Source organism: Xiphias gladius, chromosome 17 (genome assembly GCF_016859285.1).
Source record: "Xiphias gladius isolate SHS-SW01 ecotype Sanya breed wild chromosome 17, ASM1685928v1, whole genome shotgun sequence".
In the NCBI taxonomy this organism is placed as follows: Eukaryota; Metazoa; Chordata; class Actinopteri; order Istiophoriformes; family Xiphiidae; genus Xiphias; species Xiphias gladius.
In genome coordinates, this window is record NC_053416.1 from 27,766,677 (window position 1) to 27,791,546 (window position 24,870).

At 39.5% G+C, this 24,870-nt stretch overlaps 1 protein-coding gene across 3 annotated transcripts in view; it reads right to left on the minus strand.

Moving 5' to 3' along the window:
* The window catches only part of amot (angiomotin), a 72,986-nt gene that overhangs the window by 8,559 nt on the left and 39,557 nt on the right, over window positions 1–24,870 (minus strand). For all 3 annotated transcript variants that reach the window (XR_005709216.1, XM_040149982.1, XM_040149980.1), the window contains 9 exons: window positions 23,303–23,879; window positions 21,880–22,024; window positions 18,163–18,255; window positions 17,647–17,792; window positions 8,167–8,316; window positions 4,522–4,718; window positions 2,064–2,192; window positions 1,033–1,271; window positions 597–851 (listed from right to left, as the gene is read on the minus strand). Coding sequence is in view for 2 of the 3 variants with exons in the window: in XM_040149982.1 (XP_040005916.1) it covers window positions 597–851; window positions 1,033–1,271; window positions 2,064–2,192; window positions 4,522–4,718; window positions 8,167–8,316; window positions 17,647–17,792; window positions 18,163–18,255; window positions 21,880–22,024; window positions 23,303–23,879 (1,931 nt within the window). In the remaining variant the exon portion in view is untranslated. The remainder of the gene's footprint in view (window positions 1–596; window positions 852–1,032; window positions 1,272–2,063; window positions 2,193–4,521; window positions 4,719–8,166; window positions 8,317–17,646; window positions 17,793–18,162; window positions 18,256–21,879; window positions 22,025–23,302; window positions 23,880–24,870) is intronic.

The window sequence follows — 24,870 nt, forward strand, 5'->3', positions numbered from 1 at the left end:
GGAAGAAACAAACCAAAACATCAGCATATGACTGTGGATGACATGATACTGAATCCATCATGTCATTAACTGGATGACTTTACCTTTGTCATGTTGTGAGTGTACTGGGACAGACCCTTGTATCTTTCATTAGTCATTATGCATTTCCAAAATATGAAAAGTGTGTAACTGCTGCCTAAAGACTGTAGATAAAGAAACAGTCTATGCTTCTGCTGATTTTCTCGGTTTCTATCATTCTAAACTGAATATCTTTAAGTTTTAGACTGCTGGTCAGACAAAACAAATTATTCGAAGGCTTGACTCTGAGAAATTTTGAATTGGACTCAAGAAAATTGTCAACAAATTGACTGATACTGAAACTTAGTGTGATTCCTTATGAGTACGCATCAGGATCAATTGCTAAACCTACATTTGGAGGTGGTCAAATACTCCTGTGATTCTTGAAACAACACTTTGGGGAAAACATTAAGCGGGATAGTTATTGCCAGAGTACGCCAAAATAACATCCTCCAACTAGAGGCATGCTGTATGTGTGATCACAGCTTTAGATATCACTGAGCTCAGACTGACAAGTCTGACTGACAGTGTGAGCTGACCTGCTATGCGGTCAGGGATGTAGATGGGGCTGGGACTGGATAGGCGGGCAGGCAGCGTCATGCTCTGAAGGGCTGGAGTGCTGGGCTTGCTGGTGTCCTGACTCTGGCCCTTTTCGGTCTGTGTGCAGCTGTCCCTGCTGCCTGTCTTTGAGTGGCCTGCAGTCATCGGAGTGGAAGGAAGCACTGGGGAGGGGGATGATGAGATTGACTCCGTCCTGAGAGACTCTGTGCGAAACTCAGGACCCAGCAGAACCCCTGGAGAACCATGATAAGAGAGCAATCATGATACTGACAGTAGCACAGTAACTATAAGTAGTCACTTATAGTTACTGTGCTACTGTCATTTCTCGTCCATAGTACCATTTCAGCTGCTGTTCTTCAAAGTGTCACATGTGGTAAATACTCTGCATTAGCTGTAAGGACTGCTAGTTCTTACCTAGACTGCCTTTCCAGCTGGTGTCCTTGCGCTCTTCGGTGATGGGCGAGCTACTGAGTCCCAGGCTGTGAGAGAGCAGTCCTGAACCACCGGAGCCAGTGTTAGATATGGACATCAGGGACTTGGAGGGCCTCATAGCAGATGGCAGATCTGACTTGATTGGCTCCTTCCTCGAACGCTGGTGGAGAACTTTGATCATGGCATCCTTTTCTATGATTTGTGCATGGAGATTCTTTATCCTGGATTAGGCAAAGCAAGAGGGAGGACCAGAAAGGAGCCACGGTTATTGCAGAACAGTGAGCATCTGTGAGCTACATGTGTGCTTTTACACCTGTAATTCAGTTAATTTAGTCCAGACTAAGGATAAAAAATGAAACATTTTTGCCTTTAAGTTCTATCCCACTTCATGTTCAAACTGGCCTCTTATAGACAAATCAAGACAAATAAACATGAAGTCATATGGACAATAAACGCATTCACTGATCAATTTGCTCTCTGCTGTCACACAATGATTGGTCCTGTGATTGGTCTGCTTTGCTCTCACATCACAAATGAAATGCACCTCATTTGGAAACACACCAAAATCCCCTTTTTCAGGGGGTTTCCCTCTAGTTGTTTGGTCCACAGAGTGTAACTAAGAGCTTTCACACCAGCCTAAACAAACTGAACCAAAAAGGCAAAGACACCACACACAGTAAGTGTGCTATCTTTGAACCAGTATACCCATCAGTGAAACAGCAAGTCCACAATGAATTATGGATGACAACAACTAAGTATTTTTTAAGTATGTTTTGAGGCTTTTAAATAGAATTTCCTACTGTCCATCTAAAGCTTAAATACAGACACTATTCTCAAGGAGCATTGAAGAACCTAAAGCCCCGACCTGAAAACTAAAACTAATCATTGCGAAACTTCATGAGATAATCTTCCCAACTAAAGGGAATATTTACCAGGCTGCCATCCAACTCCATGCCTTTATATTGACGTGACTAGGTCTGAGGGAGGCTGCGTGTATGTGCAGAGATCTTCACCTGCTTTCCATGTCCAAACAGCGCCGATTGGCCATGAGAATCTCTTCTTCCTCCTTCTGGATTCGAGCCTCCACTGACGTATCGTAGCTGCTGCTAGGAGAGTGGCTTATCACTGTTGCAGATGTATCCCTGCAAAACACGACAAAAGTTACAAATGTTTTTGTAAGAGAAAAAAGATGATTAAAATAATTTTGCTCATTGAAAAGAAAAATTGCTGATTTTTGACCTATGCTGCCTTCCTGTTAAGAAAGGCTTTAATCCCAGTGCTTCCTATGGCAGCAGTTACACAAATGCTGCTTCTAGTTTTGTCTCTCAATCACAACAACAAGAAACAAAGAATAATTTGATAATGTTTGCTAATTTTATCATTAGCTTATGAACATTTGGGAGACGTCAGTGTCTGAAACAACGGGCCTCTTACAAGAACTTTTTCGTATTCTTGTCCTAACATTGTTTACTTTTTGTCTGTGGGGCTTGGTCATACAAGTGTTCTAAACTGGATTTACCAAACTCTCGTGACTGCTCAAACTTGTCGTAAATCGCTTGTTTCCTACTGATGACACCATCTGTTCATCATTTAATCATTAGCACAATGGATGCTCCTAAAATTGCCAAGGCTGCCTGTTAAACTTTGTGTGTGGTATAAGTTATTCACAAAAATGTCGTACAGTAGTGAAAAAAAATTTTTCAAACTGAGGAGCTTTAAGTCTTGCATCCAGAAATAAGTAGTCGTATTAAAGGCCTCCCGATTGACCATCTTGGATTTGCATTATACGTCATGTAAATAATGTCATTGTTCCCAACAACTACTGTGCAAACTTTTCGGTTTGTATCTTGTTTAGTTTCTGAGTTATTGAGGCTTTAAAAAAGGGGCCGTGGCCCTAGTAAATGATGATTGCTAAAAGCAATGACATCCTTTTCCAAATCCGGCAGAAGTGTTCACTGTCTGCCAGTTGGTCTAAGTGGGGCATCAAGATTCTTAAGATATGCTCAAGAGGGACCCAACAGATATCCAAAGTATACACTTCCACTGGACTTGGAAAAGGACATCATTGCATTGTTCAAACTCTTAAAGTAGATTCTTCAAATCTTTTAATATCCTGAAATTGCCTTAAAGTTAAATTGTAGAACTGTTTTTTGCAGACTGCCCATTTGTAGTAAAACATGGTGTGTTTGATACCTTAATATATACCTTAATATATAGTTTGGTTCAAGGAACCATCCTCATATTTTGTGCATTTACTAATTAAAACATGATGCAGTTCCAGTGATTTGTTATTGGGGTAGCCTTTGTCATACATGGGCAATATTGAATTGAAATACAGGTGTCAAATAATTTTTTTTCATTTTTAATGCCTCGAAAATCAGAAATTTTGATTTATTTCCGACATGACCTAGTTGGGAAGAAACTATTATGAGTATTTGAGTACATGAGTATTATATATAAAAATTTAAAAGATCTGATGTGGTTCAGTGTGAAGATATAGTGGGCTCCAAAGCACGAAAGAATTTTTTTAATAAAATTTACAACAGGCCATAACTTAGCAAATATGCACCTGTAGGCCAACCATTTTAGAATTTAAAGACATCTAATAGTATAGAACAATCCCTGAAAATTGCAAGCATGTACCATGGGTAGTTAAAAAGTAATGAACTATGGAACTTTGCAATGTTTTAGCAAGACCTGTTTCTTTTAAAGCCTCCATATCTCAGAAACTAAAAAAGATACAAGCCAAAAATTTTACACACTCTTTGACCATCTAAAAGTCTTTCCACAGAATCGTCTTTTATAGGACCATTATTTATTAAACGTTTGAATTCCTATCACTGACTACACACCATTAGGCAAAAATGTTCTTACTAGATTTCTATTTGATAGCGCTGTAGCTAAATTTAAGGAAGTAATTCCATCAGCACTTAATTCACCACCATGTTTCAATATACACCAAAGTACTCCTATGCTAAATGATCATATTGTTGATAGTGCTGCAGGCTCAATGCAAATAACACTTGACTCTATTGCCCCTCTAAAATAAAAATAACAACACTTAAGTGATTAGCTCCTTTGTTTAACTCCCAAACCTGCATATTAAAGCAAACAACGCGAAAACTTGAACCATCCCCTAGTTATGCTGCTTTAGGCCTAGACTGCTAGAGGACTTCTCATGATACACAAAGCTCCTCTCTCCTCCTCTCCCACTACATCCATACAGATTCATATGCCATTAATGCTTGTTACTAACTTGGTTTCATCCAAAATAATCATTTAAATCAGCATCTAACTTTAAATAAATTTCGGTATCATATTTAACTCCAAATTCATTCAGATTAACCCACTATTATTCTTTAGTCAAAAGAGTGTGTTTTCCCCCGGTGAAGAAAGGCAGTCTGTTTGTTCAGGACTTGTACGACAGGTCTGGACCACTCATGAATTTCGTGAATTTGGTGAATGAAATACCTCTGAGTGGCAACAGAGGCGGCAGCATCCAGGGCAAACTGCCTCATCACACTCTCCTCCAAGTACTTTTGCTCCCACTTAGTCATGTCGGCCTCCAGAGCCAGGATCCGCTCTTCCTTCTCCCTCAGGTGCTCCATCAACACTGTGGCATTGTACTCGGATGGGACCGCACCACTGCTTTGAGAGCCTCCCTGACGCTGGGAGGGATGAAGAAGACATGAACGGGAGACAGAGGGGAGAAAAAAGAGGAAGAGGAATCTGTCATTTGTGGATTCAAAACAAAATATGTTGCTGGTGAAGCCCCCATAAATGTAACAGATAACGGGTTAAATCAAATGGTAGGATTAATGTTGCAGTTTTCCTAGTCTAAATCCAAAAAAGGGTGCTGAGCGCTTCTAGAAAGTGTCTGTAGTTAGCAGAGGGAAAAGGAAAAAATAGGATAGGGAAAAGAACAGAGACGAAAACAAGCAGTGTAGTGTGTCCACAATCTAGCTCAATAAGCGATGAGTTATGTAGGAAGGATTTGCTGTGTTTGGAGATACGGTTTTTTACCAGAAGATTAAAAAGGCAATGTGTAAGAATTGGCCAGATCCCCTAAAAATGTACCAGAAAGTTGGGGTGTCCACCCCTTTCATAAGAAACAAGGATAATAACTCTTTGATCCCTTTTCCCCCCTCCCCTTCCCCTGTGCCATAGACGAACTGGCCATTGGGCATACCAGGACAAATTCTGGTAAAATCCCGTCAAAAACAATGGTACTGGGGTAGAGGATGAGCCACAAGAGGTCAAAGAACTGCAACACAAGTTTATAGCCTACTTGCAGTTACTACTTCTTCATCCTCTCATGTTTGACTGGGGGCAGACTGGACGCTACAGTGACTCACTATCACCTCTTCGGGTACAAAGTGGTATTACAAGACAGGACAGGGTGGGGCTAACTGGTTAGTGTCCTAACTTAGGTAGATATCTCTGCAACACAATAAATAAATGTCTTTGACATAGAGTGAAAACAGAAGGGGGGGTTCAGATAAGATTTGACAAAAATGACACGGAGGAATCCTGACTGAACTAAAACTATAGAATTAAAACTAAAAACATACTTGATGGAACTAAAAAAAAATTTATTCAATGGACAATTTCTTTTCTTTTTTTGGTATGGTATTTGCAGTAAAAGAGCTCTGAAAAGAGACAAACTTAATTTTCATTTATTTTATTTTAAAGGCCCACTTTTTATTGCTATTATTATTCTTGTGTTTTACTTATCATCTTCCTTATAAAGCCTAGATTCTAGATACTCATGTATTACTATTCACTTGGATTCAAACCCATTCCATTATAAATTGTAGTTACACTGGCTTATTACATTCAAAAAGTAGCACTTTTATGTTATAGTAACATTTAATAGTAAAAGACAACAGGATACAAGAAGCCTCACAGTAAAATAAACTTAAGACCCTGAAAAAAGTGTTTAAATGTGTTTTGTGTGCATTTGTCTGAGAGTGAACCACAACAGTAAAGTTTGTGGGCCGGACTGAGGAAACAGAAATCTGTTGACATGATCGTTGACTGTCAGAAATGTTAAGACCTTTGTGTTTTAGAGAAGAGTCAAATCAGAAACAGAAACCTACACTGGCAAACAGACTTACTTCAATCCTGGCTGGTTCATAGACATTTATTCCACATCGAACACTGAAACTCATGGATGCCTTCAGTTTTAGCTGCTGAGAAATTTCAGTTACAGCCTGTACTTGTAACATTTATCCTCTGTCACCCCACAAAACCTCCTTGTTTTGATGGTGTACGTGTCTATGTCTGTTATCCATAGACTCTATGTAATTATATACAAGCACAGAAATGGACAAGAGCAATGGGGACTGACTTAAATGCAACCGGCAAATGACAGCGGGGTCTCAGTTGGTTTAAACTCATGCAGACTCTAATTGAGTAAAAAATGTTACACCAGCTTCTCAAAGTGTGAGAAATAGGAGATGCAACCAGTGTTAACAGTAAAACATCATTAACAGCTAAGAGTTTACTTGTTTTGTATTTTACTATCAGAATTTGAGCATTTCCATAATGTTAATTTCTTTCACAATAGTCTGAATTTAGTCGGGTTACACTCACCCAGCACTTATTAGGAACATGATACTAATTCTGAGTAGATCCTCCCTTTGCTCTCAATATAATCTCACTTCTTTCTAACATGGATTCCACAAGATGGTGGAAACACTCCTTTGAGATTCTGCTCCATGTTGACATGATTGCATCACATATTTTCTGCAGATTTGCCAGCTACCCATTCATGTTGCCAATCTCAAGTTCTACAACATCCCAAAGGTGTTGTATTTGGTTTCAGGCCTGGTGACTGGGGAGGCCCCAGAAGTAAACTGAACTCATGTCATGTTCATGAAACCAGTCTGAGGTGGCTTTTACTTTGTGACATGGAGCATTATCATGCTGGAAGGAGCCATTATAAGATGATAAACTGTGGCCATAAAGGGATGCATATGCTAAGCAACGATACTCAGAATGGCTGTGGCATTCAAACCATAATTCAATGGTATTAAGGGGCCCAAAGTGTGCCAAGAAAAACATTTTTCACAACATTACACCAACACCACCAGCCTGGACTGTTGACAAAAGGCAGGCTGGGTCAATGGATTTATGCTGTTGATATGAAATTCTGACCGTACTGTCTGCGAGCCTCAGCAAAATCCAGATTCATCAGACCAGCCAATGTTTTTTAGTCAGTTTTGGTGAGCCTGTGCCCACTGCAGCGTCAGTGTGGTTATCTGAGTTACCATAGCCTTTCTGTCAGCTCCAACCAGTCTGGCCGTTCTCCTCTGATGTCTCTCATCAACAAGGTGTTTCCATCTACAGAACTGCTGCTCACTGATGTTTTTTGTTCTTGGCACCATTCTGAGTAAATTCTAGAGACTGTTGTGAATGAAAATCCCTGAAGATCAGCAAATTTCTGAAATACTCAAACCAGCCCATCTGGCACCAACAATCATGCCTGGTCAAAGTCACTGAAATCGAATTTTTTTTTCCCCATTCTGATGTTTGAACTTTAACTGAAGCTTGTGACCTGTATCTGCATTAGTTCATGCATTGCACTGCTTCCAAATGATTGGCTGATTGGATAATTGCATTAATGAGCAGGTGCATAGGAGTTCCTGATAAAGTGCTTGGTGAGTTTATTGTATATCAGATCACGTACAGCATGTGTTTCTCACGCTGATAAACATCACGTTCTTTGTGGTTTTCTGTCTTGTTACCCATCCTCTTCTTCACAGCAGTTTATAAAGTAGCAAGCAGAAAGAGCTAAGTGACAGCTAGTGCTGGAGGAGCCTCTGTCAGATGTTCAAAGGTACTGACACAGAGGAAAATAAACTTCAGCGAGCTGAGGTGCTTGTATATTATATTATAGGCTATTATATTCTACTTTCAAATGTAAAACAGTTTTAGGAAGCAGACTGATGTGGATTTACCACAGCAGACTGATGAGAATTTGAATAAAATTCATACATTTTGCCCCACCACCTAATAAATAATTAAATCATATTAAAATGGGCACTTGCAGATGGTCTCTTCATTCATTGATAGTTTGTATGATTGCCAGTCAACACAGGCCTAGTGTGTTACCTGCTGCATGCGTAGCGACTCCAGCTCTCTTTCCAGTCTTGTACGGAGTCGGTGCTCGAGTTGTTCTCTCTTTTCACAGGCTGCCTGGAGCTGAGCCAGAGCCTGCTGCATCCTCTCCACCTTTTCCACGTAAACCTGCTTCTTCTTCAGCTACACACACACAGAAAGAGGGAAATATTTACATCGTGGTAACTCTGCTGTGCTTATTCACCTTCACACAGGACCAAACAGCCAACTCCAAATATCAAACACACTTCATAACACACTGTAACAGAATTTGAGCTGCCTGGGAAGGAGAAGTAACTCTTACCAGAAATGCCTGTCACTTTGCTTTTGTGTAGGTTGAAAGATATGTATGACTGCATGTAGTGAATAAGCAGAAAGCTAGTCAAAATTGTATAAGCTTTCCAGAAATTATTCAATCTAGGGCATTAGTGAGTCCTGAATTCTCCCTTGGTGTCTGTGAGAATACTTGTTGGCTTAAGATAGGAAATTTGCTACATATCAAGAAGTTATGAGGAGTCCAGGACAGAGAAACCCCAAAGCTTTCTTAGTTGTAGTGGTTCAGCAGGAATTGCTGCAGGAAGCTTATTGTCTAGTTTGATATGTTTCTTTTGCTGACCAAATCTGGCCAAAAACATGTTTCAGTTCTGCAAATACCCACAGAAAGTCTGTTCAAGGAGAGCCAAGACAAATAACCATCAGACTTCTGGTATTAATCCTTTAGAGGTACTAGACAAAACCCATTCTAAATGAATGCTCACATAAAGTATAGGTAACGGGCAACATGTTCAGCACCTAGCGGTTTAGCAAAAGGGCTTTATTGTAGCTGGCTAATTGACACAAGAGACTCTTGAAATAAAGAAACAACATCCCATTTAACCTGTATGGTGACCATGCAACTTTTGAAGAGTGGGATGCTGCTAATGTGCAAGAAATCGAAAACATAAAGTCCTAGGAGAGATGGCACAAATAACTTATGGAAGAAGATCTCAGTAAAATAGGGGAGGAGAAACACGAGAAGAACACCAAAGAAAATTTCAAATTAGGAAGTCAAAACATTAAGGGATTTTCTTGGACAAAAGAGACCTGCAATCTCGCATTGCAGATTTCCTGACTGAGATGCTGAGGGAATTTTATGCCTCCGTCCAGGAACCGGGAACAGAGCCTAGCCTAGCAAGACTAACAAGTCTAAGGGCAAGCATCAATGAACACCTAACTGCCCTAACCCTACTTATCAACATCAAATTCTACTCATCAAACACTACAAAAAAAGCAGAAAATTGAGGAATATTAAAAGATTTCACGATGTCTTTAAAATCCATAGTAAAAGATGAACCAGAGGAGCAGCAAACATGTATGTTAAAATCAAGACTTCATTAAAGTGAGTAACAGCAAAAGCTACAAAAGCTGAAAACTCCTGAATAAAACCAGAGTTAAATTTTGGGGCTCTGTAGATTAAAACACAACTCAAAGGGACCTTGCCATTTATCATAAAACCGACTGAAACGAGGAGAAGTTCCCAAGAGCATATTGGGAACATTTAAAGTTATCCCTATAAAATGCAGCCAAGCTTAGGCTGATGAAAATAACTGCAACTGGGAGGACATGTTTCATCTAATGCAACACATTCACCTGGGCTTAACCAAGTCTTGGTAAGCAAAATCCAACTGATTTTCTTATATAAAGTCATGACCCAGTCATGTCTCATTTAACAAATGTATGTGAGTTGGAAGGTGGGCATGGAACACGATGACCCAAGGAGGGCTTGATAGGGACAAGATTATTGGCATTTACTGCATGACTGTGTTATTGGCTGGGGACTCTGTTACTGGTGACAATGGAAATTGCCTTTACAGGTGATACAGAATGACATCATAATTGAAGTTTGTGGTGAGCATTTGTGCCCCTAATCTACTTGGATGCAAAACGTCTGAACGGCAGAAGGCATTATGCAGCGAGAAGGAAACCAAGTCCTATACATGTCCATAGAGGTTAAAGTTGGGTCACTTACACAGCCAATTGTCCAGAGCAAAAAATGGCTGAAAATCTTAGAGCCAAGTTGGCAGAGATACAGTATGGGACCAGAAGAAAACAACGTTGCGTTTATGCACTAGACTGTGCAACTGAATTGAATTGTTCTCTTAATAACTCAGTTCCCTGTCAAGCTAAAAACATCATTGATGCCAGCCACACCAGTACTCACAGAGGGATACTTCTTGAAGAGAACAGGTAGTTTCCGATCAATGTCGGCCAGGTGGGCTCCCAGAAAGCACACAACAGCCACCTGGAGTCCCCCACAATTAGTTTAGAAGGGGCAGAGTGTGTATGTGACACAGCCGTGGGAGGAGGAAGAGTAGCAGTGATATGTCTCCTGGCAGTGGCAACAGTTAAAAAGTAGTTAAAGTTATAAGTCGCTCAGGTGTGGTTTCATTCTAACCGCACCTGATAACCACCTCTGTCCAAATGGAGTGGGGGAACAGCAGGTCCTTGGCTCCTGCTTGTTGCTGACTTGCTAGGATGTGGGCTCCTCCAGACAGTGAATGTCAAATGTGTTTAGCCCGGGGATGGTGGAATCACAGGCAGCCACATCTTTTTCAGCACGTCCAGCTCAAATTGTAAAGCAGGCAACATGCCCAGCAAGCACCCGTCAGTCCTTGCATGTAGCATCTGGCTGGCAAACACCTCCTTATAAACAGTGGGGTAGCAGGACATCTGTTTCCACCCTGGATTGGGCAGTAGAGACGACTCCATAGTGGACAATCATAGTATTCCACTCTGTCACTCAAGTAGCCGACACACTACACGACAGAGTAAAACAATGTTTGCGAGATAGGTTTTGATCTGATCTCTGTCACTGAAAGTAGCTAACTTTGTGAATCTATTTGATGAAATAAAAAAAATGTGTTGGATCTGGTAACTATTTTAGATAAAAAGAGGATTAAGCCATTAGAACTAGGGCCAGGCTGAGAGAGAAACCAAATCACAGTCCGTTTTGGCACAACGGAAGTTGGAGGTGGTAGGTTATATCATTATTATTATAATTGTTAAATTATCTCATATTAGTCCTTTGTATTTCAGTATTTATTTTGTTATTTTTAACCAATAAACTAGAATTACAGCCTCGCAATCGTATGCCTCCGCTATCCAGACAGGTTGCAGTTTAAATCCATGTCTGTTTAGACTCATATAATATATGTAGTGAAGAGTTTGAAGGAATTTAAGGTATTAAGTGTATTTTATCATAATTTGCATATAAATTCCTGTGTTATGGCCAAAAATGTGTTCTGTGAGGTTACAGTGACCTTGACCTATGACCACCAAATTATAATCAGTTCATCCTTGAGTCCAAGTGGACGCTTGTGCCAGATGTAATGAAATTCTCTCCAGGTGTTCATGATGTATCGCATTCACAAAAATGTAATAGATGTGAGGTCACAGTGACCTGGACATTGACCTTTGACCACGAAAATCTAATCAGTTCTTCCTTGATTTGGTACGTTTGTGCCAAATTTGAAGATATTCCCTGAAAACATTCCTGAGATATTGCGTTCACAAGAACTGGATCGAAATGAGGTCAATGTGACCTTGACCGCTGACCTCCAAATTCTAATCAGTTCGTCCTTGAGTCCAAGTGAATGTTTCTGCCAAATGTGAAAAACTTCCCTCAAGGCGTTCCTGAGATATTGCATCCACGTGAATAGGAAGGACGGGAGGTCACAGTGACCTTGACCTTTGACCTCCAAAATCCAATATGTTAATCCCTGAGTCCAAGTGAATATTTGTGCCAAATTTGAAAAACTTCCCTCAAGGCATTCCTGAAATATTTTGTTCATGAGAATGGGACAGACAGACGAACAGATGTACAGACGAACAACCCGAAAAAAAAAATGCCTCCGGCCACGGCACAACCGGCGCATAAAAACACAAGTTGACTTAGACCAAAGAGAATCAGCCAAATTAATTTTGAAATTCTTTCCTTGTATTAGCTTTTTGGTGTTGTTCAGCAATGGAATTTCAAAGGAGTAAGACCTATATTTCACAAATATAGGTCAAAATTTAGTATAAGTTTGGTCATTTTTTAAAAATGTGTTATATAAATAAAAATGAATAAAAAATTTTCACAAGTAGCCATCATGTAAGTGGGAAAAAATCTTTAGCTCAGCCTCATCCATTACAGTCACGGAACTTACACCTCACAGGTACTGCTGTACATGTTGAAAGATATCCAAAACAAACCTGTAGAGCTGTAAATTGGAAAGCTACAAGTTTTTTGGATGTATGGTATGCATGTATGTGTATGTATATTTATAACTCACTATGACTGACTTTCTTTATTCACCGTTTGGTTTAATTTTGGTTTCATTTTTAGTTATTTAAGAATAAATCAATTTTCAGTTGACCCATATTTAATGGTCTGTCATTTCATATAGAATGTTAAATATTCTGCCTCATTACATATTGTTATCAAAATGCTTTTAAAACCGAATTTTAATCCTCAACCCATATATAGTTACGTCAGTCCTCTGCTGCACTTTCTGTTCCTCTGATCCACTGAGGAGGGATCTGCCTTGATGACATGACATGATAGTGTTTTAATGTACCTCCAAAATCATTACATTGTCGAGTGTCCAAACAAATACGGATCGGTTAGACAGATTACAGATGACACTATTCTCATACTTAGAGCACATAATCCAGGGTTTGTGTCCCTAAAATGTCTCCACTGAACTGCAATCTTTACTGCTGATGAATAGACTGATTTAGATTAGAGTGAATATCTTCAAAAACAGGAAAAGAAAGAACAGAGTGGAGAGAAAAGTGGAGAGGAAGACATAGCCGAGTAGAGCTGAGAGATGGCAGGCGGAGGGCCAAGAATCTGAAGACTCTTACATTTTTGTATCGTGAATGATAGAGTAGGAGAAAAAATTGCAACTCTTTTGTTCTGACAACAAGCAGGCTTTTTGTGTCAGAGGCCAGCTTTTGACCAGCTCTGACCCGTTTCCTGTCCTTTACCGGACCTCAGTTACCCCACCCACCTACTCACCCAGCACCCCCCACTCCCCACACCCCCTCTGCCTCCTGGATCGCGACTAAACCAGCTGAGAGCAAGCCACCAGCTGCTAGGCAGCAAGAGCCTGGCTGGCAGACCCAGGATGGAGGGATAATGGAAAGAGAGATGAAGAGAGAGTGGTGGGGGAAAGAAGATGAAAAGAGAAAGGAAGAGATGTAGAAGGGGCTGAGAAAAGAATTATGGATAAAAAGTTTGAGAGACAGAGAAAGAAGCAGAGGTAAAGGAGGGATGATGGAGAAGGGGCAAGAGATGATTGAAGAGGAAAAAATTAAGAAAGTTAACACAAGGAGGGGGAAGGAATGTGGGAAGAGAGGAGAAATTATTCAAACAGAAGTAGACAGAAGCCCATCAAGAGAAATAGGTAGAAAAGGGGGAGAGAAAAAATACAACAGGACAGGGAACGAAAAGGAGGACTGGAGAATGAAACAAACACACAGATGCCAGTGTTTTGAAAAAAAAAGCTTGAGGGGCTCAGCGTTGAGTTGACCATGATTTCTGATGTGTCCACTGTAACCACGGTGATCATCTGTGAGGGGAAAATCTTTCCAGTGCAACTCTTCCATCTTTTTAAATGTTAATGTCAACGGGTCTTCATTTATTTTCTACTTCACATATAACCTCCCTCTTTTGGGCAGTTTTGCTGTTGTCTTATTGTTTAGCCATGCATGGCCAGACTAAAAATATATGACCACCTACTGAATTAAGTACCATGACATTTGATACATACTGCATATAAATGGCACCCAAAGGATGAATTGGAATGATTTTGATGATCCTCTGACTTAATATTTACTAACATCATCAGGTCAAAATTATAAAGTGTCCAGTACTTTGGTTAATGACCAAATACCTGAAAACTAATGGCATTCCCATCAGCCTCACCTGTACTTTGTGTTTAGTAGTAATTAGCAAACTCAGATGGTGAACATAGTAAACAATATATCTCCGGCCAGTAGTCAGACAATCAAGACAGATTAGAAACAAAACTCCAGATTAGAAACAAAGGTGAATGGTACAATTATGATCAAACTGTCTGTCATCCATCGCAGTTTACAGATACTCCTGTTTTCCTCTGCAATGAGGCATTATTACTGACTTACTTTCAGTTTGAATTCCAATTAAAGTTGTTAAGATATTCGGGATAAACTGTTGGCTTGTTTATAACCTTTCTGCTTGTGTTTCATAACTGATTTGGATGATTGTGAAGTTTGTATAAACTGAATGTGGAGTGATATGTATAGTTACAGGTATTTTTGTTTATATCAAGGTCAGAAGTTTCTGTATAACTGTATGTTTTAAGATGTTTAAAATATGTAATTCGCTTCTCATCTGTATATCACTGTACTGTATTTTTTGTCTTGTTTTGACTTTTCCAAGTGAGCCAATGTGTCCATAGTGCATGAAAGAGTGTGTGCCATTTGCAACAGTATCAAAAAAGTCCTTTGTACATTTAATGTATTTGGTGAATAATACAGACTTTAATACATGAAAGTAATGAAGGAAGACCTATGTACCATATACTCTAAGATGTTTGTCCCTTGCTTCATTTGTGATTAAACTGCAGCTATTCCCATCCACAGCCACCAGTGGACATGACATTATAAAGACATTCACAGAGTCAAACAGACAGGTCAGCAGATCAGTGAGGAGACACTGGTGTCAGATAGCAAGCCAACACCAGCCCAGCACTGAGGCAGCAGCACTGAGAGATTTTCCACCAAAGTAAAACACTGGTAACCAGGAGACACAAGCTAGTCGCCAAGAATCCAAACAAACAATAAAGTGACCTGATTTTCAGCTTTTCTTCACACAAAGCAGGCAAGTTTTCTTCGGTCTTTAAAAATCTGTGCTCTGTGAATTTACAGAGCAGTGGGTATGTTTATATAAACACATACAGGATATTCTAAATTTGCCCTTAGCTGGGAATCACTTTTTACCTGGACCTAAGAAAACCTGTTTGTTCTCGCACCTGTTTGATTTCTGTGATCCACAGCCTGCCTAAGGTTTTATTAATTTTCATTTGTTATTTAATTTTACCAGTGAACCTTCATTTTCCCTGCAAATTAAAACGTTTAAATAGTCTCACTAAAGAAATCTTGGCCTCAGGGGTTAAGAGTTCAACCATGAGCCACAATGTCCCTGGTTCAAGTCTGGCAAGGGGACCTGCATGTCATTCCCTATCTCTCTGCCCATATTTCATGTCATCTCTCAACTGACAAAAATCTTTAATAAAGTCATGAAAATGCACAAGAACATAAAGAAAACAAGACAAGGCCAAAACCTAGTATATGGTTGGACTGCGTATGTTCAATGTGTGAAATTAAGGACATAGTTGAAAACTGATGTTGAACTGCTGTAAACAACTACCTTAAATGGGCAAGAGCTAAAACCTGCTGGAGTGGTTAAATGTTGCTAGATGATGTAATAGCCAATTAGCATATTCATGAAATCAGCATATCATATTTGCATTCTGCCTAGTGTAAGCCAGTGTCAGCCCTTCATCTGTTTGCTTCTCTCCTACTGTCTGTGCTCACATATACAGCATTTTAATACAGCCAAATTCCCAATAAGGCTGTTCTCATTTACATGTTTTTCTGTTTCTGTTGTCAGACAATGGAACAAGTATGAAACAGTGACTGAAATGTGGCCCATTAAGATTGCATGTTAACCAGCCGTCACTTCCAAGCCTTTTCCAAGCTGCTGCCCTGCACTGCTAAAATCCTGATTTTATAACCGTGATGTCGTCTGACAAAATCACTGTACGCATAAGTTAAAGACAACAGCTGTGTTGGGATTTCAGCTATATTTACTTGTAAAATGATCACTCAGAGAGAAAGTTAGAAGCTCATTCATGTCAGTGTCAGCTGCTGTGCGGTCAATTGAAGGATACGCATAGAGAGGTATGCCTGACCTTAAGCTCACGGGGCAGTACAGGTGGTTCTCTTCTACGCAAAATAGCTAAGGTTTGTCCAAAAAGTTGCTCTAGTCCCTAGCACCTCTGTCCCTAGGTGCTTTTTAAAAAAAGCAATTTAAGAGGTGGTGAAAAGCCAGTAAATCTAGCAACAAAGCCACTAAGTTGGCAACACTGCCTGTAAACACTGCCCCGATGACGTAAAAGAAACTTTTGGAGCCAATTCATTTTGAGAGAGCAATGACCAATGGTGTAACTTCAGCATCATTTTGATTGACAAGTGAAATCAGTATTTCAACTTTGTTTCCTGCAGTTTTGCAACATTTCAAAAAAAAGTATTTTCATTTGCAAAGAATCATCATTCCTGCTTTTATTAGATCTCATTTAAATCATTGCAATCCTTTGTCTTAGTGTCTAAGTTAGTAGGCCCTGTCCAAACTTCAGAATCAGAGAGCAGCAGAAGGAGGCGAACCCCCTGGTATGGAGGTTTAAGATGCTAATCACAATCTGTCATCTCTATGATGTACACTACAAAGACAGAAAATGCCCCTGGTCCCACCCACCCTCCAAAAATCAAAAGGAATACTACAGGAAGTCTCATTACAACTAACACTGAACTACTTTTCTTAAATTGTTGTTTATTCTGTCTCTCTATGCTTTTACTGCATTTGTATGTTTCCTCACAATGTGTAAAAAAGTCTTTATTTCACTGATCAGTGATTTATGCATTTTTTAAAATTTTTTCTCCATAAAGTAGTTATTACTATTAATTTTAACCTGAATTTATAATTGATAGAAGGTGTTAATGGGAGTCCTGTAAATACCTATGGTGTAAGTTTTGATTTTTACTTCACTCCAGCAGCATCAGAAACTTGTAGGAGAAAACACAAGCAGCCCAAGCTTACCAATCACAGTTATTGTTGTCTCTGCATGGTATCTTCATTGTAACAGTAGCCATGACTTGTAGTTATTTATTTGAAGAATCACACATCAGCTACAGTGTAGCTATGGCAGCTATGTGTGAAGGCTCCCTTGCTACACCGTAACCCTCAACTATAAATAAACTTTTTATGTCCCTGTGAAAGCGTACCTTTCACAGCTTTCTGTACACAGCAGTGTACAGTTGTGGCTCTTTCTGCCATCCATGATAAAATGTAAAAAGCTGTGATTTCATTACAACAAGAAGGGATCTGTTGTCTTTATTCTTAAACTTCAGATATTATCAGCAAGATATGACTGGCCTGACATGTCCTTGCAGCTGTTGGCTGCTAAGATTCTACTGTAGGAGCCATCTCAGAGTCTCCACAGCCTGAGGCATTTCTAATGTGTCTCTTGTTTGATTAAGAAAACATTATGGTGAGAATTGTTTTGGGGTATATGTCTTTGATGTATTGATCTAAATCAGGATTTTCTGGCTCTGATAAAGTTGACAAGCAGTAAACCCAAATCCAAAAACCAGGATTACATCCAGTAAGAGTGACAGGTGATACCTTACCTCCTCCTCCAACTTGACTACTTTGGCCTGGGCGTTGTTGAGTGCCTGGTCTCTGATCTCAATGTGTCTCCTCTGATCCTCAGTGGTGGAGCGTAGGGCATTCAGCTCCATCTCCAGCTTCTCCTTTTCACGCAGCGTTTCTTTGTCTGAACATACGAACCCATGCACAAAGACAATGCTTTCCTCCATATTTTTTAAAAAGGTTATTGTTATGCACACCACAGATTAGTAATGTTACATTTTATTTCATGCATGGATTAATTGATTAATTATTAAATGTACCACAGAAATTGATTTAGAACTACCTGATGAGGAAGTTTAAGTTTTTTGTTTCTTCAGACACATCAAATCTGATGGACAATGAAACTGTCATGACATTGAAATTATGCCTGACAAATGCCAGGGGTGGTATGTTGAATGTCCCAAGGACTGTTTGTATGTGTGTGTGTGTGTGTGTGTGTGTGTGTGTGTGTGTGTGTGTGTGTGTGTGTGTGTGCGTGTGTGTGTGGTACTCACTCTGTGTGAGCAGCTGGGAGATGGTTTTTCGGTTGTCCTCTGAGCCATCACACTCTTTAGCAGCAAGCTGCTTATTGGCCGTCTCCATGCGCTCTTTAAAGCACACAACACAGATGCTTAGAGTTGGGACAAACACACAAACACACAAAAAAATATTGGCTGATATTTAGCACCAAATTCTGTCACTTGTTACAGGCCACAACAATTGGTGACATCACCTAGGACTAAACATACTGGGAATACATTTACAATGTGTTCTCTCAAAGCAGATCTGTATGAATGTTAAAGAAAGTCTAGTAAATTTTCTTAATTAACTGCCATGATCATTATACTTTAATTAACTCACTAATCAAACATAAAAAACTGACTTGTATCACGAGGGTATACAGTTGTATAGTTTGGGCAAATTTGGTCAAAATTTTTGTTATGGTGAATAGTTAAGCAAGTAAAAGGCAAGTTCTAAAAGGCATGAAGATGACACATTTCTTTAACATTTTAAGCAAGATTACTTTTTTATTTCCATCTTTGACAGTTTCAAAATAACAAAAAATGAAAAGGCTCCGAAACAAAAGTTTGGGCACCCTTCATGGTCAGTACTTAGTAACGCCCCCTTCAGCAGGTATCACAGCTTTGTAAACACATTTTGTAGCAGCTAACAGTCTTTCAGTTCTTGTTTGGGGGATTTTCACCCATTCTTCTTTTCAAAGGCCTCGAGTTCTGTGAGATTATTGGGGCGCCTTGCATGCACTGCTCTTTTGAGGTCTATCCACAGATTTTCTATGATGTTTAGGTTAGGCGACTGTGAGGGCAATGGCAAAACCTTCAGCTTGCCCTTCTTGCGGTAGTCCATTGTGGAATTTTAGGGGTGTTAAGGATCATTATCCCCTTTTCATCTTCAGCTTTTTTACATTTGCTTCCAGAATTTGCTGGCATTTAACTGAATCCATTCTTCCTTCTACCAGTAAAAAGTTCCACTGGCTGCAATACAAGCCCAAAGCATGTTTGATCCACCCCCCTGCTTAACAGTTGGAGAGGAGTTCTTTTCGTGAAATTCTGCACCCTTTTTTCTCCAGAAAAAACCTTTACTCATTGCAGCCAAAAAGTTTTATTTTAACTTTATCAGTCCACAGGACACTGCATCAGGCTTGTTTAGATGTTCCTTTGCAATCTTCTGAGGCTTAATTTTGTGGTGAGGATGCAGGTAAGGTTTTCTTCTGATGACTCTTCCATGAAGGTCATGTTTGTGCAGGTATTGCTGCACAGTAGAACACAACTCCAGAGTCTGCTAAATATTCCTGAAAATCTTTTGTAGTCAAAGGGGGGTTTTGATTTGCCTTTGTAGTAATCCTACCAGCAGTTCTCTCTGAAAGTTTTCTTGGTCTGCCAGACCTCAACTTGACCTCCACCATTACTGTTAACTGCAATTTCTTAATTACATTATGAACTGAGGAATCGGCAACCTGAAAATGTTTTGCTATCTTCTTATAGTATATTCTCCTGCTTTGTGGGCATCAATTATTTAAATTTTCACGGTGCTGGGCAGCTGCTTAGAAGAGCCCATACAAGGTTTAAGGAGTCAGAGTATTTATAAAGCTTTGAAATTTGCATCACCTGACCTTTCGTAACGATGATTGTGAACAAGCCATAGCCCTAACAAACTAATAAGGTCTGAGAACAGGGTAAAAGTTATGACAGCTCAAATCTCGTGGGGTGCCTAAACTTTTGTACAGTGCTCCTTTCCTTTTTTTCATTCTAAAATTGTACAAAACAAAAATAATACACTAATTTTGGTTAAAATTTTTATAGAACTGTAACTAAACTGTAACTTTTGGAGATCAGTTCATCTTCTACTCACTTAACTATAAACAGTAACAACTTTTTAAAACTTTTTCATGCTACCATATACAATATCATCACAGCGTGATTTTGCTGAAAGCTTTTATCTTTGGTATTGGTTTGGTAGTTTCACACGTAGACATGCATTTGTTTGTAACAGTTGAGCTATTTTACATTAACCAACCTCCACTGCATGTGAGGGCTTTTATATTGAAGGTGCAGTCTAGTCCTGACAATTAACTGTTTGAGGAAGGAAAATAAATGCAATGAAAAACCAGTTTGAGAAAGTACCAGTACATAAACAGAATAAGTAACTCTGAAATGAAAAAGATCTCTTGTTATACTCATTACTGGTCGACACACTTGTTTTTTTTACACAAGAAGAAGCTCAGAGGAGCACAAGTAATCACTCGGAGTAGAGATGCAGGATGAGTTTAAGGGGGAAAGTTTGCCCAAAATCAAATCCGCTTTTTCTTTCTAACGAAATTTGATTGACGTCACATTTGTTTTGTTTTAACAGAGGGCAAAATGAATGAGGAGGAAGTTGTCTGAGATACAAACAGTAGTGCTTTGATTAAATCATCTTACGATTATCCAACTATTGTAATTTTGATAACTGAGTAATTGTTTTCATTTATCAAGTAATAAAAAACAAAACAAAACAAAAATCTGCTGATTACAACCTCAGTACCTGCACTATAGTTAGAAGCTGAACACCTTTTGGATGGGGTGTACACTGCTGTTAAGACAAAACAGGCAACAATCACTTTGAGCTCTGGGAGCTTGTGATGGACATTTGTAATTTTCTGACACTTTACAAACAATTTATTAATTGAATTTTTGGAAATCATTATCAACAGATTAAATGATAGTTTAAATAATAGTTGGAACCTTGACTAAAACAAAAACTTAACAAAAATACTCTTTGAATATGATTTACACTACATGCCACATCCGCCCATTTGTATACTGCATGCACACACACACACACACAGACACACACACACAATTTCAGTTTCAGTATGTTGCTTGAGGATACTTTGACATGTGGACTGAAGGAGCCGAGGATCGAACCACCGACCTTCTGGTTAGTGGACGACCCCCTCTACCTCCTTAGCCACAGCCACCACAGAATAGAATAGAATAAAGTTTATTATCCAGCTAAGGCAAGGAAATTGTCTTTGGTCTCACCTAGAAAAGTAAAAAACATAAAAAAAGTTAAATCACATTACATTAACCACAGAGATTTCACACATCCGGTTCATCCATTACGTCACAAGTCAAGCTCGCAGGCCCAACCATCCCAAACTGAATTTCCAGTGAGCATCGAGAAATAGAACACATATTTGTTTGTTTGTTTGCAGGACAAAACTATAAAGACACTGAAAAGGTAAGGAAAGGCATTTAATGGGGTTGTGAGGGTTATGTCTGTTTGATAAGGAAGCAAGGAGCTACCACAAAGAGTGCATTTCCTTGTTTTTGAGGATAGGGGTGGATACCCCAACCTTCTGGTAATATGCTGTTCCCTACTTGTTTGGAGTATGAATTAAACAGTTGGCCAATTCTTACACATGGCCCCTTTAAGGACAGAGAAACGTTTTTTGTTTTTTTTTAATCATTTAACTTAACACACAATAACGTGCCAACAAGCCCTCCAATAAACTACTGCCTACAGTGCAAAAATGTTTGTCATATAATGGTACATTTAACCTGTCACCATTCTCCCTCATGACATTTTTGGACATTTTTTTCAATTTGTGGAAAAGTTGTGTAAAAGATAAAACATACAAGAAGTTGGTTCCACAAGTGTAGTAATATGTTAAATTAGGAGTGTGATTTCAACAGTTATTGCATGGTTATTGCACCTCCGTGCTCTCTCACCTCGAAGGTCCCTGTTGAAGTCGTGCAGACGGCGCACCTCCAGCTCCAGCTTGTTCCTCATGGTTTTCTCCAGAGCCTCCCTCTTGGAGGAAGACTTGGCGAGGTTTTCATAGGCCTCTGACACCAACTGGATCTCTGTTTCCAACTGCCCACAGACACAGGAGGAATGAAGCAAAACAGAGGGAAGACAGGCAGGGTGAAGGAGATCCATCAAACTTTTTTCATTAAAATGTATAATTTATTTCTCTGCTACATATATATCCATAGTCAATTTCCTTTTAAAACTATTGACGAGTCAAAACTGGCCTTACATAAAACCATTTGACAAACAACACTGTATTGTGTTAGCTGGGTGTGTCATCTATTAACAGGTGCAGCTTGGTGCCTTCCCTAACCCATGTTTACAGCATCACCAAATGTGAGGTCTTCAATATTCACGTGGAATTTGGGTTCACCCTGCCATCTCGGTGTGTTTTGGCCTAAACAAACTAAGAATCAGAAGTTAATAAGGATTTCAACTAAAGCACAAAGAGATGGCCACAAGACGAAACAAAATTGTGTTTGTCCAAACCAACAGTTGAATTAATCTTTTAAATTAGTTAACTCAAGTAATCTGAACTTCAACTGTGATCAGCTTTTTTAAACTGCCAAGTATCTCAAGTATCTGTCTGCATTATGAAAACCCGCACATCAAATACAGTATTACCAACAAATACTGAGTGAAAGTGTGGAATGTGAATTTGCATGATAGTTGAAGTGATGAAATATTCTATCTTTGCAGGACACAGATTTCATGGTTCTTATCCACCTCTCTTTTCCACTCTACTTTGTTAATTGAAAAATGTGTCCATAATGTCACTTAAATTAGAGACAGAGTTTGTAAAAACATGGCCCTTGAATAACCATGCATTAATTAGCTGAACATTACATTCAAAAGCAAAGGCTTTTGTTCAAAGCCACTTACCATTCTTCTACAATCACATAAATTGCATTAGTTAATGTGTGTGTTTACATTTCTGTCCAATTGTCTATAGTTGTAAGAACAAAATGCCTGTTTTATGTTATTATCCCTCTGCCACTTCTCAGCGAGGAAGTACTGCGTGTTGGAAGTCAGAATTTCATACTAAGAAGACTGTAACTTTGGCAAATACCCATTTGTTTTATCTAACTCAGACTGTTGAAGTCTCATATTGGCTTCAGCTGAAGTTAAGAATGCATTTTTACATAGAATGAGGGGCTGTGGATTTTGTCCACCATCACTTACATTGAAATGGATTTTAGAAGGGATGTCTTTGTAGTCAGTATGCACAGGAGCATTCAATAACCCTTAGAATGTACATATGGGTATGTCAATATTGTTTTAAGATAAACTTAGGAAAAAAAATGAACATATCCTTTAAAGCTCTTCCACAGAAGATGTTACCTTATGCAATTTGGTGACTTTATCTCGGCAGGCCTCCATTTCCTGCCTCAGCAGCCTGTTCTCCTCCGTCAGCACATCCACCATCTGGTGGGCACGCGCCATCATAGCAAAGGGTTCCCCCTGCAGGTGGGAGTAGGAGTGCGGCTGCAGGAAATGTCCACCCTGCACCGGCAGCTGGAGCTGGGGAGATGCCGGTGCTTGGAGCTGCTGCTGCTGTTGTTGTTGATACTGATGATGCTGCTGCTGATGGTGCATCCTCGAAGTGGAGCCATAGGGGTCATGTGGGAAACCATGACCTCTCTGTAGGGGTGGGTGAATGGGCCCCAGGGTGAAGGGCTCCCCTGCATGGTGGGAGCTAGGACTCTGTGGACTACGGGGCACCATGCTGGGGAAGGGCTCTCCCTGGCTCTGGGGGTGCTGGTGGGGGAAGGAGGCATGGGAGGACTGGGAGGCGCTAAGCATGCTGCTGAGGGTGGAGGACTGAGCACGGGACAAGGAGCCCACAGAGGTGACAGAGGAGGTGGGACTGTGCTGGTGAAGGGGCCTCTGGGAGTGAACCGAACCCTCCTTACTGGACCTGAGGGGAGATCAGCTGTGTGGTTTACATGGTTCTCTACCTCAGCTTGTGTCCTGGGTTGATGTTCAGAATCTTGAAAATGTTTTAACTAACAGTGTTAGTTAGTTGACTGGTTATTTTTTCAATGGTTTCATTTAACTCAAATTTTACCCAGAGAGTAGCCTGCTGAAACAAACTGTGGATTATATGTTTACTGATGTAGATAATTTGCAGCAACTGTGCATGTGTTTTTGCATATTTGGCCATCAGCTGCTCTATATTAATAATAATTCCGTATTCATAAAGAGGCTTTCAGGTGAGAAAAAAGATAATCAATTTAATAAAGGTGAAAATATAATAAAAAGACAAGATAAGAAAAAATAAAATATTAAAAAGAAGTAGGGAGGTTGAGAATATTTTTAAATCAATTTCAAACTGAGCATGTGTTCATAATAAAATGTCAGTGGAGTAGGTATAACAGACAAAAATAAGTCTAAAGGATCAATGCAGCAGGAAACCCAGCAACTTAAACTGGACTAAGGTTTGGTGAAATGGCTGCTAGCAGTTCCAACACAACATTGGTATGAAATTACAGACTGATTTCTTCATTTTAACTCTGAACTCATGCATAGTTCCACTCATTTCATTGTACACATGAACTCAGATGACACAAGCATGTGAACTCGAAAAGTCAGAATTACAAGATGACATGTGATCAAGTGCTGAAGTAGACAGAAAACAAGATGAACAGTAAGGTTTTGAGTCTATGTCTCAGTGACATCTAATTAATGTAAACTTAATGTACTATAACTAAACTAAACTAATGATTGTTTTCATCATCAATTAATCTGCTGATTATTATTAATAAGTTAATCATTTTGTCTATAATATTCCCATTATACACTCAAGGCCACTTTATTAGGTAAACCTGTACAATGTAATGCAATTCAATACAACTGTTCTGCCATAAAGTCTACTTTCATGATGCCTATAATGTTCAAGGTTTTGGATG